Source organism: Hipposideros armiger, unplaced genomic scaffold, assembly GCF_001890085.2.
Source record: "Hipposideros armiger isolate ML-2016 unplaced genomic scaffold, ASM189008v1 scaffold_117, whole genome shotgun sequence".
Lineage (NCBI taxonomy): Eukaryota > Metazoa > Chordata > Mammalia > Chiroptera > Hipposideridae > Hipposideros > Hipposideros armiger.
The window spans coordinates 2,303,821-2,323,586 of record NW_017731467.1 but is presented as its reverse complement, the minus strand read 5'-3'; the positions used below and the strand labels follow the sequence as shown (position 1 = coordinate 2,323,586).

General features: G+C 40.5%; 1 protein-coding gene and 1 long non-coding RNA gene across 3 annotated transcripts in view; one reads left to right on the top strand and one right to left on the bottom strand.

Annotated features, from left to right (window-relative positions):
* Nucleotides 1-14,388, bottom strand: part of GOLPH3 (golgi phosphoprotein 3) — a 46,522-nt gene extending 32,134 nt beyond the window's left edge. Inside the window, exon 1 of one of the 2 annotated variants that reach the window (XM_019647890.1) lies at nt 13,834-14,388. In XM_019647890.1, the coding sequence (XP_019503435.1) occupies nt 13,834-14,058 (225 nt within the window). In that variant the 5' untranslated portion in view covers nt 14,059-14,388. The remainder of the gene's footprint in view (nt 1-13,833) is intronic. The other variant, XM_019647889.1, reaches the window with a different exon arrangement.
* A 1,145-nt stretch (nt 14,389-15,533) lies between these two features.
* LOC109385514 (uncharacterized) lies at nt 15,534-16,525 on the top strand. The gene is made up of 3 exons (XR_002124638.1): nt 15,534-15,707; nt 16,014-16,119; nt 16,483-16,525. It is a non-coding gene; the product is annotated as an uncharacterized LOC109385514 (long non-coding RNA).
* The last annotated feature ends 3,241 nt before the right edge of the window (nt 16,526-19,766 follow it).

Here is a 19,766-nt window from a genome sequence, read left to right as displayed (position 1 = left end):
TCAGCATCTTAGCTGTAGAGGGCAGTGTCACTGGCCCTCATATGTGGGATCCGAACCAGGGCCCTCTGGCGTCCCAAGCCAACTCTTAACCAACGCGCCATTCAGCCGGCCCGGGTCCTTATAATTTTGATTAAATTTAGTTTTAAATCCTAGCTCTAGAAATCATATCCCTCTCTCTATAGGTAGTATATATACCCCTCAGTGACTTAGTCCTTCCCCGGGATGATCAGCAACCCCCAAAGCAAGCCAAGTCTGGCCCTAACTAATGGTCACCCAGTCCTGACCTCTGGCAGCTCAAGAGAACATCGCGCCCTAAGGTATGTTTCAGCTCCTGAGCCCTAAGGTGGAACGACCCCCTGGCTACTTTCCCGTGAGACCGGACAGAAGGAGACCAGACAGAGGGACACTGGAAAAGACCTCAGAGCTGTCCTCAAGACCTGAAGAAATGATTCATTACATCACCTCCAACCAATCAGCTCCCAGCACAACCTTGAACCCCAACCCCTTGGTGTCTTGTGATTTTGCCCCATAGAATCTGTAATCTACACACCATCGGGGAGTTCGGGCGTTTTTGGCATTAGCTTCCCATTCTCCTGGGCGGCGCCATTCATAATAAAATAGCACTATTTCTCCACTGCAATTCTCGGTGTTTAGGGTTTGGCTCTGCTAGTGCAGGATGGATGAACTCTCTGTTCTATTAACAATTCTTGGATACAAAGACTCAACATTATAAAGTTATCAGTTCTCCCTAAGTTAACTTATAAATTTAGTATGATCCCAATAAAAATAGCAACAGGTTTTTTCCCCCTGGAGCTATACAGGTAAAAAATAAAGTTCTTAAAGAAAAATAAAAAATAACCCAAAAAATGGAGGAGGGAGCAATACATGGGGAACAGAAATGGAAACTGTCCTTCTAGGTATTGATATAGATTTAAAAGCTTCTAGGAATTATATGATGTGATACTAGCACATGAACAAACAGACCAAAAGAAGAAAAGTCCAGAAATACACCCAAGAACATACTAAATCTAGAATATGATAAAGGTGTTATCTCAAATCAGTGTAAGAGGGAAATATGACATTTTAATCAATAGCATTTGGATAACTGGAAAGTTATTTAGAAAAAAATTGGATTCATACTTCATATTTTATATCAAAATAAATTTCAAATGAATCAGAGACTGAAATGTAAAATGAAACAGCAAACATTAGAAGAAAATAGGGCTGAATACCTTCAGAACCCAGGAAGGAAAAAAAATTCACAGCTATTACTCAAAATCTAGAAGAAATAGGCTGATAAATTATACTATACAAGTTTTTTTAAAAGTTGACATGGCAAAAACCATAAGCAAAGTAAAATAAAACAAATGAAAATGGAGGAAAATATATTACAGATAAAGGGCTAATATCTCTAATACACAATTAGTTCCTAAAAATTAAAGAAAAATAAGATCAATATTCAATTTTTAAAGGCAAAAGTTATGAATGAAAAATTCACAAAAGAAATGAAAATGACTGAAACATATGAAAAGATGCTTCCATCATTCATAATAAAAATGCGTTTAAATTACTTAAGAACTCAAAAACAACCCAATTTGAAAACAGGCAAAACAAGTGTTCACCAACATATGGATAAACAAAATGTGGTATATACCTACAATGGAACATTATTCAGCTTTAAAAAGAAGGGAAATTCTGACATGTGCTTAACCCAGGATGAACCTGGAGGACATTATGCTAAATGACGTAAGCCAGTGAGAAAACTGGGAAACACTGTATGATTTCACTTACAAGAAGAACCTACAATAGGCAAACCACCAGGGCTGGTGGGAGGCGGAATGAGTTGTTTAACGGGTACAGTTTCAGCACGGGACGATGCAGTAGTTCTGGAGGATGATGATGATGGCTGCACAACAATGTCCTTATGGCCACTAAACTATACATTTTACCACAATTTTAAAAATCTACATGAGACAGTGCTTACCTATCAAGATTAGCAAAAATTCAAAAACCTTGGACAGTATATTCTGTTGGTACGATGACAGCAATAGGCACTGTCATATACTGTGATGGGAATGCAAAATGACACGACCCCTACTGGTGAAGTAACATGTACCCTTTAACTTGACAATTCTAATTCTAGGCATCTACTCTGAAAAAACATCCCCATAAATAAAACAATATATGTATATGGTTATTAAATATGACATTATATGAAGTAGCAAAAGCTTGGAAACAACCCATAAACCCATCAGTAAGGGGATGGATGAGAACACAAAAATATATATATACATAATGGAATACTATGAAGCCATAAAAGATGTCTATATAACGATGTGGAATAATCTTCAGGCTGTCACATGGTAAAAGGCAGATACCGAACAGCATATATGACAGGCTACCTTTTGGATATGGAGGAGAGGGGCTAAGAAACACTGAGAAGATAATCCCAAACTATTTTTTTTTAATTACCAATAAGGGAAAGAAGGAAGAAGGGACAACTACAGAAGTGAAACTTCTAACTTGTAATACAGATATACATATTCAAAACAGAAAAAAACATTTCCAAAGAACTGAAAACAAATGAACTAACCTAACTGCATACTAATTGGCGATACAACCACCAAAATAAATGAACTGTTTTAACTGATTTTAGAATGCAGTATTTTTTCTGAAAAACCTTAGTAAAAGCCCTGCCAAGAAGTTTTAGGCTGAACTCAATAGTCAGTTAGTAGTCATACTGACATTAATACTATTTTGAAAATATTTTAATACATATAGTAAGCCGATACAAATAAGTTAATGTTTTAGGAACCGAGATTTTCAATAAAAGAAAAAAGTACAACTGTAAAATCCAGTGAGGAAAAAAAATCCATCATTTTAAATTTGAAATCTGTAAACCAATTTTTCCCTCCCACAGAACTTGTTTCTCTCTGCGCTGTAAGGCCCTAGACGCAACGCCAACCCGGCAACACTGGGCGCACCCGGCACCCAGACTGGCTCATTCCCCACTGACAGAGACGAGGGCTCCTTGAGGAAATGACTGACTCCAGGTACGAAGCAGGATATGCACAAGGTGACCAGAAAGGTCTATCAAAAGAACACTGAGGCCAAAAGAAAGGAATTCCCATCGGTCAAAGGTTGGACAACTTGAACATCAAAAATAATTAACACAAGGGACTGAAACACAATGAATATATGTATTTTTAAAAAATCATAATTTTAAAAAAGAAAAAAGCCTGCACCTCACTGGAAGTAACTAAGATACTAACTCCCTATTCTAAAACTTAGCATTTAAAAGAAAATTAAGTATTTATCCTGAATGTTAAGTGCATGAAATAAAATGCGTAAGAATACAAAAGTCAAATCACTGAAAGTTATTACAATATTAAAAATAAACAAATTTGTGATAACTTATGTGCTTCCTTATTAGCACAATAAACAAATTTTAGTGGCAAGTAATAAGCACTGTAATTCCAATGCAGTGATGAGCGGACAGTGATGTGAGGTGTCTACAATAATTGCAATGTGATAGGAAAATAGCTCTGGTTTCTTTTGGTGACAAACTCACAAGTACTGCTAATACTACCTTGGCTTGTTGCCTACATTCATAATTGAAGCAGATGTTAACTTTCAGTTATAGGTCATTAAAAATAAATCATATTCTCCCACCCAAGTGTTTTACGCTGAATTCTATCACTGACTCCAGGCTAAGAGCCTCCATTCTCTGGGAACTTGGATACCAGCCCTAAACCAAGAACCTCCCGGTTAGAACCCAATCCAAGTAATAAATTCAACCCACGTACAACTCCTCCTCAATATTGTGGAGATTCCAATCCTAAGCCTCCTCCTTTTCTTCGTATCAGTCCCCTGCATTCTTACTGTCATCTCCAGCCAGCACAATATTTACTGAACACTCACTAAATGCCAAGCACTATTCAAGTAGTAAACATGTAGTGCCTCATTTAAACCTTCACAACCACCTTCTGAGGGAAGTACTATTTTATCATTACCGATTCAAAAATACAGAAAATAAGCCCTGAGTACAGCATTTCAACTACACTCTTGCTAATTTCCTAACAATATTTTCTATTTTTCTTCCATTGCATTCACCTAGCAAAACTCCAATGCCAAATCAATCCAGCCAGCTGTCCACTTTCTCCCCTTCTGTACCTGTACTTCTGAACTTTGGATAGGGGGAAAACATCTTGCAATCTCAGCACAACTTAACCTAAGCCCTCAATGATACCTGGCAAATCCTTTTGTACTTCCCTAGTCAAAGCTCTTAACCACTCTCCCCATAGTAGCTCTTTCAAAACTCTGCTCAAACCTCTGCGCTCGGCTCATTTTCAGCAGACGACTTCATCGGAAGTACATACCATCAGATAGAACAGCCTCAAATTCTAACAATGAACCAAACCAATAAATTCAACTTCATCCATACCCGTCTTTTGTCTGGGTACGGTCAGAAAACTGCCTATGGCTAATCCATCCACCCATTCTCTTTCACCTCAAGCAGTACCTTTGCTCACAACTCCTGCCCTCCTAAAATAACTTAAACCTCTCACATACACTAGTACCTTCCTAATGACAGTCAAACATCCTCAAGTTTGCCCATCATGAGACAGAGACTGACACAGACCAACCCTGCCCTACTCCCTCTTCCCATTCACCCCAAACTCCTTGAAAATATAGTAAAAAAATAGGTCTTCCCCACTTCCCTTTCGTTTCCCAGCCCATGATCTCTGACAGAGTCCTCAAGACTTCTCGGGCTAACTGACCACAATAGCCTTCTCGTCCCCTGGCTTGCCTCGTTCCACTCTCCTGTTTTCCGAGACGGCTCCAGCTCAGGCTTTGACAGCTTCCTCCCCTACCTAGTCCTTAAGTGTAGTGCTCAGTGCTCTTATCTTATTTACACACTCTTCTCGAGGCATCTCAGTCACTCTCACTTGTTTAAAAATTTTTTCAAATACAAGTATATAAAGAAAGGAAACTCCTGACCTCCTCCTCCCCTTCAATCTGTCACCCACTCCTTCAAGGGTAAACTATTAATATTTGGAATGTATCCTCCCAAATCCCTCTTTTCTCCAATGTGCACAAGTCATAGTCTTTTCTTAGGCCAAGACCTGAGCGTTCCTTGAATAATTCTGATAGATATTGCTAACTCTGCAGAGCCTAAGAAAAGAAGTGAAGTGGTAGTTCCAATTTCCAGATTTCCCATCCAGAATGGCCAGGGATTACAAAAAAAGGTTGGCTGTTCAGGACAAATGCATTGCATTTGAATGGAAAGTTCACTAAGCCCAGCAGATAAAGTACACTATATTGGGTTGTCGGAAAAGTCATGACACATTTTTGCAACAAAAAAACAGAAAAAAAAAGCGTCATGACTTTTCCTCCAACCCAATATGAGGGTCAAGAAATAATAAAATTGTAAAAATATTAAATACTTTTCAAGCATTTGTTTTAATCAGTATAAATGTTAATTCACTTCTCTAGGCTAGGTAATTACCCATCTGCATTTGTTCAGCACCATGCAGTTTTCAAAGCATCTGCACATATGCCAATTCATTAGATCCCTACTATTTAAAAGTTAAGGGACAGCCCACAAATGCAGGCCCATTTTGCCCAGGGGACAACTGAAGGTCTAAGGATTCAAATCATTTATCCAATTCTTCTAACTAGTCAAGGGCAAGGCTGGGAGTCAAGAACAGGGCACAGTCTCTTGGCTCCTGATCCAAGGCATCGCCCTTACATCCCTACTGAACTTAATACATACTTCCATTAAAGTTACTAATTATGTTATTGCAATCATTTGCAAATTGATCTTCTATACAGACTAAATGCTTGAGTAAAAAAATTTTTCTTGATATTCCCACCACCTAGCAAAGAGACTGGTACATAGATATTCAATAGTTGGACTGAACTGAATATATGGACACTAAACCTCTGTTTCCATTTTATATAATAAGATATAGATATAAAAATTAAATAGCAAACTCAATTTGCTGCATGGAAATCTAAGTTAAATTCTTAAATGTTATTTCTGAGCTCATTTTCTTACATGGTATAAGAAACTGGAACCAGAAAATGAAACCAAAGTAAAAATAACCATTAGCAATTTATATGCAGTCCGTTAATTTCCAGTCCCTCCCAGAGGCTAATGGGTAGGAGAACACAAGAGTTTACCTATATATTATCAACCAACAAGAAACATTTTGGGGCCGGCTGAGTGGCTCAGTTGGTTAAGAGCTCACTCAAGTTTGAGCTCTGAGCAACAGCGCTTCAAGTCCCAGCCCGAGCTGAGCAGCCGCTGAGCTGCCAACAGGTGGCAGGATGGCTCAGCTAAAAAAAAAAAGAAACATTTTGACCTAAAAAATTTAACTCTGAACTTCCTACACTTTAATGTGCTACAATTGTTCCTCCTACAACTGAGCTACAAGACAAATCCTATTACAATAAAAATTCGTATCAGAGAAAGAGTTCTAAACCTCAGCTTTTTTACAAAGCACAAACTTTGTATTTTCAAAACTTTTTCAGACTTTTCCCACCAACCATTCCTCCCCCATGAAATTTTAATAAGATGGATATGCTGTATATCTCTTTACATACCGTGTGTATATCTAAGCTTTATATGTAAAAGTAAGAAGTATTTACCACCACCCCCAGAACCAATTTTCGCTCCCTTAGGGATGACATTGCCCTCACTGAAAATACTTAAAATTTATTGAATGGTAGCTATATGCCAGGCTAAGTAAGATATTCACTATTAAAAATTCTAGAACCCAGCTTAGTTTTGTAGTTTACTATATAAGTTTTGACCCAGAGAACTAAAATGAAATGGGATTGACGATAAGAGACCTTCTTAATATGTGCACCTAGTCAAGGGCCTGTCTCAAATATTTGATGAATACATAGAAATTGTTAGAATTATAGATGTGGTAGTTACATAGCTTGTAAATGTCATTTAGCAAGATGTCCAGGCCACAGAAATTTGGGCTTCAAATCTCAAATATCAAAGAACTCAAAATCCAACTCACCGCAACATGAAAACCCAGAATTTTCCAGTCAATTTTCAGGAGGAAAAAAAAAGATAAACAAAGCAAAAACATAAAACAAAAACAAAGTAACAGTTCCTATTCAATAATCTTTAACCTTCTAATTCACTAAATGCTTTGAGTATCTGATGAAAGCTATGTCCTCTTTCTCCAGGAAAATACACACACACAACACACACAACTGCAAGTGTTCAGAGTTTCTAAACTCCATCTGTTAACTACAATTTAAGAACTTCTCCATTAAAGTAATATGCAAACCAAATATAGTTTTATTAAGTATAAAAATGAGTTACCGTATTTCCCCATGTATAAGACGCACCCTTTTCCAAAAAATTTGGGGTCTAAAAACTGGGTGTGTCCTAAAAAAATCTACAACAATGAGCACAAAACCAAGCACGAAAAAGCGGGAAATGCAAGTAAAAAAAATATACAACCACCGTATAAGACGCACCCAGTTTTTAGACCCCAAATTTTTCGGAAAGGGTGCATCATATACATGGGGAAATACAGCAATTATTTTCATTTAAAATATAAATTTTTAAGCTTAAGGAGCATTCTTTTTGGTAAAGTACTATAACATTAATTGTATTCTTACAGATTAGAGGTTTACCAAACAAAAATAAGTAGAGAAACAGCCTATTTTCTATATATATCTGTAATACCTAAATTAAAACCTCAATATTTACTAGAGCCACAAACATCAATTTCAAAATGAAGCCAGGCTCCCACCTCTATTACTTGTCATCACATGAAATGGGAGAAACACCAGAACAAGCAGTCTCTTGGTGCTGCTTCTAAAGGAGACTCTCATGAAAATAAAATCCCCTAAACAAAGACTGTAACAACCCTGATTGACACCATTTACTCTGATTAACAGCAGAAAAAATATGCTGGTAGAAAGTAAGGAAAGTGTGCTTAGACATAAAGAAGTGTTGGGCCAAAAGTTTAACATCACAGAACAAGCATGATGCATTTACAGTCTTTTGAGACTTACATATAAACTGACATTATAATAGTTCATTCTTCAAATATCAGGAAAACTGCCCAAATATTTCAAAATGTAATCAAAATAACTTAAAAGTACAATTCTAAAAGATAATCTCAAATGATCCATACAGGGATCAAATGGTTTAAAATTAGTAAGTATCAAATATTAGTATGACTTAGAAGACGAATCAGTGAGTTTTTGGCCACACTGTGAGAGAACCCCAATGCACTAAAAAGTGGTTTCAATAGGATAAAATCTTGTTTAAACAGTACAATCAGGGGCGGCCTGTTAGCTCAAGTGGTTAGAGCGCAGGCTCATAACACCAAGGCTGTCAATTCGATTCCCACATGGGCCAAGGAGCTGCGCCCTCCACAACTAGATTGAAACAAGTACTTGACTTGGAGCTGATGGGTGCTGGAAAAACACACTGTTCTCCAATAAAATTTCTAAAAAAAAAGGTATACTCAGACAGTTCAATGAACTCTAAAAACTAATTTTTGAGATCCTGTATTTCTCATACTTGTGTACCTACTCTTAAATACACCTGAAAAAAATAAAGATCAAGCCTTTCAAATATATGAAGGAAGTATTTGTTTTAAAAGGAATCACAAAATTCCAAAAATCAGAAGCCTTTATAATATTTTAAGTCACTAAACTCCTAGCACATCTTGAAATTCTGAATATTTGTTGAATGAATTTCTCAACAGATTTGATATGCAGAGATGGTGTATACTCGAATTACTGCATGTATAGTAAGGATAATATTTTTAAAATATACACATCTTGATAAGTATTGCAGTTCAAAATAGTGACCTTGGAAAACTTATTCCAGAAATGGAACGCATCTATGGGATCAATCTTTGAAGCCAGTTTAAAAGCCACACGAAAGTCAGTTCCATCATTTTAAACATTTCACCCTACGTGTATCTTCTCCAGCTCAAGGACCTACTTGTTTTTCAAGATACAGAGTGAAAATGCTGCAATAGGGTTCTTATCTCCAAGCTTCAAAAACATCAGTAACTGATCCTGACTATCTTTAAAAACGAACTTGACTGGACAGCTCCTGAAGCTTACAAAATTGAAATGTTCCTGGAAAATCAGCATGGAAGAGAGAGCACCAACAGGCTAGAGAAAAAGAAGCTCAAAGAACCATGTCAGAGAACAGTCTGATCTCAAGGAGCCATGTCTGAGAAGAGTCTGATACACACACTGACACTACTCTGATAGGTCTCCAAAAAACCTCACAGCCTGTTCTGCTCTCAAGAGCCAAAGCCCAGGGAGAAAACATCTGACTAGAAAAGTCTAGGTCTGGTAGCACCACAAAAGGGAGGGGGTGAATGCTTCAACAGGCATCCCAGGCTACACACGATAGGGAATGCCCTAAAAGCCAGACAAAACTGGGGCAATCTTGGTGAAAAGTAGAACAAAAAATGTCCGCACAGACATCAGAACCATCATGGGAGAGGACTGTTATCTCTCTCCATTAGAAGTGAACTGTGGGGCTCAATGAGCTTCAATAATTATGTACATCCCAATAATTATTTACAACAAAGGATGCACTTAAGGCCACAACTACACAGCCTCTTTCAACTTCTACTATTTCACAGGATCACTCTAAATCACACCTGGTCATATAAAATAATTAAATCCAACCTTAAAGCAGTAAGATTTGTTACCAACAAAGATATTTAAAAATACATGACACAAGTTATTTGAAGTAATACTCAGTGAGGCATTCAGAAAACATTCTGACTACTGGAGTCATCTATGGAAAATCTAATAGTTGAGGAAAGGAAAATACCTGGCTCATTTGCTGCCGCTCCCCCTTAAACACGGGAGATTACAGAAATCTTGCTAATTATTTGGAAGTTGAATTCAAGTTAAACCTATCTACTACCATCCTTGCTGTGGCCTCTGAAGATTTAGTTCAATACCTATGTCACTGGTGCTCCACCCAGACTGAGTACCAGAATCCCACAAAAGGCTCAGGCATCTGTGTTTTAATAAAAGCCAGAAAGGGGCCAGCCGAGTGGCTCGTTGGTTAAGAGTTGGCTTGGGAGCGCAAGCTCTGAGCAGCAGGGCTGCTGGTTTGGATCCCACATGGGCCAGTGACGCTGCGCCCTCTACAGCTAAGATGCTGAACAACAGCTCAACCTGGAGCTGGGCTGCCGTGAGTCGCCGGCGATGGCATAGGCTGCAACGGGGCTGCAGTGGGCTCCCGTACGCTACCGTGAGTGGCCGGCAGCCGGCGTGAGCTGCCGTGAGCAGCTGTCCAATGGCTGATGAGCCATCTGCCTCAGCCGGGAAGAGCACAATGATCACAATACCAACATGGGCCAGTGAAGCGATGTCCTCCACAACTAGACTGAAGAACAAAAGGACAGCAACTTGTCTGTTCCCCTTTCCCGATTCCCCAAAGCTGTTCCCTCCCTCAATTCCCCAAATAAAAATCTTTAAATAATAATAATAATAAATAAAATTAAATAAATAAATAAATAAAAGCCAGAAAGGAAAGTCATTGGTAAGAAAACTGAAATGTGTGCTAAAAAAAAAAAAAAACCTCTCACAACGACTTTAGAGTCACCCCGTAATAAGTAATGTGAAGCCAGACCATTAGCTTATTGGCAACTGAGCCTTCTTCTATTCAGTTAAGAGAGGAGGGGGAGAACACCAGGTTTAGGGTATAAGTCAAAGCAACGTTTTAAATACTGCAGATTATAAATGTGTTAAAAGTTGATAATTCAATGAGAATGAACAAATGACAACCTCACACAATATGGATGAATCTCATAAACAATGCTGAACAAAAGCAAGACATAATTAAAGTACAGAAATGGGAAAAATTATTCTATGCTGAATTCTAAAGTCAAGCTAGTGGTGACCTTTGAGGACTAGGCAGTGACCAGATAGGAAATCAAACAGGGCTTTTAAAGAGCTCATCATGTTCTGTTTCTTGACCTAGGTACCGGTTTAACAGGTCTGTTCAGTTTGTGAAAATTCATCACATTTATGATATATGCACTTTTCTGTAGGTTTATCATTCAACAAAAAGTATTTTTAAGAAGCCATAAGTCTCAAGCTTTTTTACAAAGTCAAACTAATTTCACCATTTCTTTAAAATTCTTTGATTATTTTGATTTCAAATAAGTTAGCTCACATATACAGAAGGTGCCAAAAAAAATGTATACACATTTTAAGAAAGGAAAACTGTATTTAAATTGTAATATTCAATATATACCGACAGCAAAAGATGAATACAAGACACGCTTGACTTCTGCAATTACAAGAGGTGCTCAAAGTGGTTACCATCAGCATCCAGACACTTCTGATTACGGCAAACTATTGCTTGAGCAACGCTGACCAAAGCATCCACTTGTATCCATTTTTTGGCACCCCTAGTATATAAAATGTGTCTATCATTAATGACCTGCCTAACCTTAAAGTTTAGCTTTTAAATATCTTAAGGGTACACAGTATATTACAAATATGGATGCTAAGTTAAAATAATAATAAATTAAAGTAATAAGTTATGAACTTGTTAATACCAAAGTAGTAAGTTAAGCTCTAATATTAACAAGCATAAATGCCTAGGCTCTAGGTAAGAGAATAACTACTGCCCCTTAAAAAGAGTGATGCAAGTTGAAGACTTGGGAGGGAACCTCCGAAAAAGAAAAACATGAATGAATAGGTTGACAGGGCTGGTTATTAGTATGTGAAAACATGAGGACAGGGAAAAAATACATAGGTTAATCCCTAAAACCTAAATCTAAAGCAATGTAAAATCCCAACCCCACCCACCTCCACTTCAACTCCCTGGACTTGCCTGCAAAAGGGGGAAAAAATCCCTATGTGGTTGTTGAAATCAGCAAGAAATACTCAGAATTAGCTAGTGTTCGGATCTTGGCCATGACATGGCAAAGTATAGTGACTCCTGACACAAACACAACAGGTGGTTTCAATTACCTGCCACCAAAGAACTTCAAATTATCTAAATTTTGTAAGTACCATTAAGCTTCAACAAATAAATTCTTTAGGTTATCTTCATGAAAACCAATCACAGGAAAGTAGCATGTTACTATGCTTTTGCTTAAACATTTAGAGTAATACATACTTGAAAAAACAAAAAGGTACTTTATTTTCTCACCATAATTTCTCACTCAGAGTGACTCAAAAGTCCAAAAGCTCGTTTGGGTTTTAGTTTTTTTAAGTTTTAGTTTTACACAAGACATACCCTCACAGAAAAGTCTCAAGAAGTATAAACCAAAATATTCACTTGGGAATACTGATGACTTGTTTACTTCATTTTGCTTTTTTTCTAAAATGGTACTTTTGTCCCAGCAAGTCGATACTTTCTAAAATCATATTTCTAGGACACTGCACATCTAGTTTGTTTTTCTAAAAAACAAAAAGGAATTTCACATACAGCCTGATTACATCATAGCTCAGTAATTAATAAACAGATACGAGGCCCATTTCACAGCCAGAGGGACATAACCTTTTTTCACGTCATCTTAGTAAAAGCTGAGCAAATGCTCTAGGCAATTCTATAAAGGTGAACTTTAGTTCATTAGATTAATAAATATCAGGAATCCACAAAGAGTCCATATAAACCTCACCTATATCTGATAAGTTTTGGTGAAGTAAGACTAAGTTGTTTTATGAGGATTACATTTTTTGCCCACCTTCATGAACTGGGAAAACTTTCTTAAAATCAAAACAGAGCTATGGTACACCTGAAACTAATATAATTCCAGTATGTCAACTATAATTTATTTAAAAATAAATTTCCAGAAAGAAAAAATACTTATTTTTCTGACTCTCAAAATGTCTGTGGTTTCCATGCTGAGATAAAATAAGCTTCTGAAACCACTTTACCACATTATGATTTAGACTAACCCTCTCTCAACAGACTAACCATCTCTCTGATTGCGGGTCTCTAAACAATCATTTTTGTAGATCGATGGATATGTGATAACGCAAATATAGCAAAATGTTAAGGATAAAATCTAGGAAGTGAATATATAGTGTCCACTAGCATTTTTTTCAACTTCTCTTTATGTGAAAATTCTCATAAGACATTTGGGTGAAAATAATCTTTCAAAGTCAGAATACAAAGAATACCTATTGCAACTCTAATCCAACTAAGGCTTTGAGGCCTTTCGTCAAATCACAAACGTAGCATTTCAAGCACCCCCACGAAAACGCCCTCCCTCAAGACTTTCTGGAGAATAATAGTCAACTGATAAAATGTAAAAGCGAGACTAAAAATACCCTCTCACCCGAAGCAAGTTTACCTAGAAAGTCATTTTCCAAGGGTTGTCATGAGGATTTTGTTGGACTTCTAACTTCATCAGTAAAACAACTCTGCCTCCATTACCATTTAACCGACATTTTTCAAAATTCCTAACAGTACTTACTCCTTAAAAAAAAAAAAAAAAAAATCTCCCAGAAAGCAGATCCGTGGAGCCCTCCCAGGTCCTAAAACCTGCAAAACCCAGGAGTTCGGGGCGCTAGTGGTTCCAGGTGTTTCACTCTTAACGGGCAGGTGGGGATTGTAACCTGGGGTCTACACGGGTTATTAAACACCTGGAAAGGGGAGAAGATGATATACAGACTGGCCGGGAGTCAAAACGAAAGAAGTGATGTGAAAGGAGGAAGGGAAAAACCAAGCGATCTGTGCGGGGAGGCTCTGGGAGCATCCGGCCAGCTGGGCGCTGCCGGGCGCGGCGCTCGGGAGCTCGGGGGGCAGAAGCACGGGCCCCGCACCGGCCACCCCGGCCCTGCCCGCACCTCTCGGTCCTTGAGGCCCAGCAGGAGCACCTCCTCCATCAGGGTCAGCCGCGTTTCCTTGGAGTCGCCCTTGTCGTCGTCGTCCTGTTCGTCGCGGCGACTCTGAGCGTCGTCCTCGCCGCCGCCGCCGCCGCCGCCCGCCGCCCGCTCCTTGTCGGCAGCGTTGCGGGAGGCCTCCGTGCGCCGCTGCACCAGGCCCGAGCTGCGCTGGGTCAGCGAGGTCATGACTCCCGCCTAGGCGCCGCGCCGGGCCGAGAGGGACGCGGGACCTGCCGGGTCTCCCTCCTCCCCCCCCCCGCGGTCCCCGACCCGGGCTTCCGTGTTAAATCCGGGTGCTGGGGCGACGTCCGTCGGCAGCGGGGCCGGGGGAAGTCATGGGGAGACGGGCCGGGGCGAAGCGGGCAGGCCGGGTGTTGGCGGGGCGCAAGAGGGGAGCCTTCCTTCCTACGGGCGCAGCCCGGGAGGCAGCCCGAACACCCAGGCGGCGGCAGCGGCGGCGGCGCTTTCCCAATATGGCGGCGCTGGCTGACGTCACCGGAGGATGTGGCACCGCCGGCGCTGGGCAGGCCCGGAGGGCGCCGGAAGCGGTGGGCGGGGACCGGCGGACTACGACCGTCTGCCGGCCCTCGGGTGTCCGCCGGATAGCGCCCTTCCCTTGGTGTTCCTTCGCTACCCGGCCCGCGGATCCCCTCCCTCCGCCCGTCTCCCCATTTCTCCCCCCAAGAAACCCGGGCTGGAGCCACGAGTCCGGGGAGCCGTGGCCTAGCGAGCGTGGACTCCAGTCAACCCCGGCTGTGCCCTTAGCTCCCCAGACACCACCATCCTCGCAGTTGGCCTTCGCCGGGGTTGCAGGGCCCCGGCTTGGAGTTTGGGGTCCCCACGAGACACAGAAGGGACTTTGCTCGCTGCTGTTGGAGCGAGGAGCGGACGGACGCGCTCTCTGCCCTCACTCCCTAGCCCTTCGGATGGAGCAACTGCATTTAAATGGCCTGAAAGTGGACTTTGTGTTTTCTTGGTGCATTACTGTATGAAAAGAAATTAGAACAGATTGAACAGTTGTGTTTGTAAAACTTTTTTCCTCGCCCCCGCCCCCCCACCCCCGACTGGTAAAGTGACCAGGGCGCGGTGAGTAGTCAGTACTGCTCACGTCAGTACACTCGACCTTAACGAGAACTTTATATGCAGTCAATAAACCTGTTGAGTTTCATGCCACGTCTTTGGACACATTAAATCTCCCTCAATTTAATTACTAGGTTAAATCCTCTTGGCGTGCTTGACTGTGCAAGTTATGTTAAAGAATAAATGTCAAACCTGAGAGGGGTGTTGGAAGGGTGGAGCGTGTAAGGAAAACATTATCTAGAAATGGAATTGCATGCCATCCAGTATTATTTAAAATCAACAGTGACCACAGGCTGTGGCTGCAGAATGGTTTAGGTAGAAATATATTGTGTGGTAACAGGACTTAAGCTATAATAAATGATAAAGCCGTAAAACCGTCCCATAGAATAGCGGTTCTCAACCTTCCTAATGCCGCGACCCCTTAATCCAGTTCCTCATGTTGTGGTGACCCCCAACCATAAAGTTATTTTCGTTGCTACTCTATAACTGTCATTTTGCTACTGTTATGAGTCGTAATGTAAATATCTTTTTGTTTTCCGATGGGCTTAGGCGACCCCTGTGACAGGGTCGGTCGACCCCCCCCCCCAAAGGGTTCGCGCCCCACACGTTGAGAACGGCTGTCATAGAACATTCGGGCTCCAGATTTCTCCGCCCTCCACAAAACCATTATCCAAAGCTACTGGTCACATGATCACCACCTCAAGCCCTGGAAAGTGAGCATGCTGAATCTGCAGGGGCGGGGCGGTGTGAGCCGGGTGAGCACAAAGCAGACCCTCCCTTCTTCCTATCCTTCTGGGCAAAGGTCTATTTCACCTCAGCCAATTTCTGTCATTCACATCCTGTTCAATTTTTTTTTCTTTCATCTCTCTCCCAATTCTTTCCCAAATAGCCAACAAATTCTCTGATACTCTTCTCAAAAGGGGAAACCTAATTGCTCTCCCCTTGTGTGGGCCAGACTTAGTGGCTCTCTTCAAATGAATAGAATGTGGCAGGTGTGGCTGTGTGTGACTTCTTAGACGACTTCATAACAGTCTTTGCTTCTTCCTTGTTCTCTCTCTCAGATCATTCACTCGAAGGAAAGCCAGCAGCCATGTCATGAAGACAGTTCAAGCTGCCTTATGGAGAGGTCCAGTTGGAAAGGAACTGAGGCCTCCAACCCACAGCCATGTGAGTGACCATCTTGGAAGTGGCTCCCCCAGCCCCAGTCAAGCCTTTAGTTAACATCTTGATTGCGATCTCGTGCGACCCAGCTAAGCCATTCCTGAATTCCTGAGCTTCAAAAACCATGAGATAATATTTGTTGTCTTAACAGTTGCTAAATTTGGGGTCATTTGTTATGCAGTAATAGATGCTAAAACACTTGGACACATATTCACACAAATAGGTAACTAATATTATTTTCTTAGCCTTCCCAAGCAAATATGAAAATATGTTTTTCTTCCCTCTGATGCAAATAATAGCACATTATCCACATTGCTTTGTATCTTGGTTTTTTTTCCCTCCACTTAATTGTTTTGTTTTTTTTTTTAGCTGAGCCATCCTGGCACCTGTGGGCAGCTCAGCAGCAGCTCAGCTCCGGCCGTGATCAAACCGGGACCCTGTTGCTCAGAGCTCAAACTCTTGACCGGGACCCTGTTGCTCAGAGCTCAAACTCTTGAGCGAGCTCTTAACCAACTGAGCCACTCAGCCGGCTCCCTCCCTCCACTTAATTGATGTTGGAGAGCTATCTATATCAATACATATGAGCTTCTTCATGCTTTGTTTCAGCTACATATTCTATTGTATAAACATACCATAATTTTTTTTAGTCCCCTATTGGTGGACATTTAGGTTGTTTCTAATTCTTTGCTATTATAAACAATGCTGTAATAAATATAATGACTAGCCACATAATTTGTCTACAAAAATATGTACCACACTCTTCAAATCGTTGAGGCTTTACACGACTCTCTCTCTCTCTCTCTCTCTCTCTCTCTCTCGCTCTCGCTCTCGCTCTCGCTCTCGCTCTCGCTCTCTCTCTTTTTTTTTTTTTTCAGTTTTCCTAGCATTGTTTCCTTGCTTATTTTCCACAAGGTGGACTTCAAAAATCACCTTGTCTAGAAAGAATGAAAAAGAGAAAAAGGAAGGGAGAAAGGAAGGGAAAGAAAAGAATATAGTAGTTTGGGAACCAAAGTATATATTACTAATAACAATGACCATTTATTTATTGACTGCTGAGTATGTGCCAGGCATGTTCTCCATAACCTCACCAGAACACTCAGATTTGGTGTCTCTGCTGTGCTATACTTGTGTGTGAACTCCAACCTCCTCATGAAGCGTAGCCTATCAACACCACACCCTATGCCCATGTGAGGCAACCTAGAAGTGTGCAAGAGTTAGCACTTCAACCCCGTACATACAAGTTCCCCTTTTTCTCCCCAAATGGATTGTTGAGATCTTTTTTACAACTTCTCAGTGACACTTAGCTACAGCAAGCTCAACAATACTTTCTTGACATAGCTCCCCCTCCTTCACTCCTCACTCACCCTCTCCCTTGCTCCTGTTTCCAGGAGTTGCACTCTCTAACAAAAGCCTTTGCTTAGGCCCTGCTTTCTGGGTATCCCAGACTAAGACACCCACTTTACTTGTGAATATACTGAGGTTTAGAGAAGTTAAGTAATCTGCCCAACATAACACATCTGGCAAAGTGCAAGCCTGCATTAGAAGCCAAGTCCTTGATTCAATCACTGAACAAATATTTGTATTTATACATAATGGCTGTATGTTATTCACTGTGTTAAGCAATGAGGATCTCATAGCAATACAAAAGATATACAGCCATAGCATTTTTCATGAGGCTGTTATAGGAGGACACAGCCAGTAAGCCAATCATCACACTAATTAATATATAAATCGAGAAGTGCTTTGAATACAGAAAGAATACAGTATTATGAGAGCATGTATTCTCAAATATCTGAGAGAATTATGTTTTATCTGGGACTCAAGAAAGCAACTATAAAAAAGTAATAAGCCAAAAAAAATAATGAACTGAAGTTAACTAAACAAAATAGGGTTGGTCATTCCTAAGAGGAAATAGCATGTGCAAAGGCCCTGTGGCAAGCACAAATCATGGGATGATGGAGAATCAAATAGAAGACCATTTTGGCTGGGCTTAGGGGGAGAGTGTTGTCAAAAGCAATAGTGACAAATGTCAAATCATGCAGTGCTGTGAGGCCATTTTAAGGTTTTGGTTTTTTCCCAACCAAACACAATGAGAAGCCTTTGAAGATACTTTTAAATGCCCTGTGTAGGGAAAAATGGAATAGGTGCATCTGTGATATTATCAGATTTGCATTTTGAAAAGCTCACAGAATACACCTACGAGGTAGTCACAATGGATCCAGGAACCAGTTAGCTTTTGCAGTGGTCCCTCAGGACAAGATGGTAACTTAACTTTGATCATGGAAGAAGAGTGAGAAGTACATATTTTCAAGAGATACTTAGTAAGTAAAATTGACAGGATTCAATGGAAGACTGACTATGGAGTAGGTGGGGTGTAAGAGAGAGAGGTTTTCAAGGATGACTTCCCACCTCTGGCTTGTCTAGGAACTGAGGGCAGCCTTCAGCCAATAAGAGTGGGCAGAAGATCAGGACAGGAAATGTCCTGACTAACTTATAAGTAAGGGTCTCTGCTGTGATTGGAATTATAGGCCAAAGCTATCTTCTTGGAGTTTACTTCAGGTTTAGGTATAATCCTCTTTTTGCTGCACTTAACACCCCTCTCTTTTTCTTAGCTCAGTAGAAATTGACTATCTTACTCACTGTTACCTAGAAAACCCCTGACACATACATACAAATTTAATTTGTTCTCTGCCCCACCTTCTCTGAGTAAATAATCCTCAGTTCGTTGAGTCAACCATGAAAATAATTGCCCTCCTACCCAGGATTTTAAATAAATTGGGGTGTGGTAAGAATTGACCTTCTAAAGCTATAGAATGGCTTCCTCTTTTTACAAACTACAAGTTTTTCTTCTAGCATTGAATGCTGAAGCTACTTGAGGGGCTGTATTCGTTTTCTGTGCTGTGGAACAAACAGCATACATTTATTATCTCACAGTTTCTGTGCAGCAGGCATCGGGCGCAGCTTAGCTGGATCCTCTGCTGTGGGACTCACAAGCATGCAATCAAGATATCAGTGGAGCAGCATTCTCATCTGGAGGCTCAATCGGAGAGAACTGGCTTCCAAGCCTGCTCAAGTTATTGCAGAATTCATTTCCTTTTGGCTACAGAACTGAGGGTTTTTGTTTCTTGTTGGCTATTGGCTGGAGGCTGCCCTCAGTTCCTAGAGGCTGCATGCATGGAGCATGTGAACTTGTCATGTGAGCTTCGTCAATATGGCCACTTACTTCATCAAGCCAACAAGGAGATTCCCTAGTGTGAATCTGCTAGTATAATGGAGTTTTATATAATGTCAAATAATCATGGGAATGCCATCCCATCATCATTGCCATATTCTGTTGGTTAGAAACAGTCATTAGTTTCAGTCTACACTCAAGAGCAGGGGATTATACAAATGCATGAACACCAGAAGGCAAGGACCCCTGGAGTCATCGTAGGGGTTGCCCACCACAGCAGTCTTGAATCTTTCCCGCATAGAGATGGAGAGCATGTGAATGAACAAAATCGAACCTAACTTTCAGTATTTTCAATTATCTTTTTTCTTTATTCAAAACTTCCTACAAAAACATGTGTACGAGTTATTTACTGCTGTGCAACAAAACACATCCCTAAAATAGTGGCTTAAAACAACTGTTTGCTCATTATTCTACAGTTCAG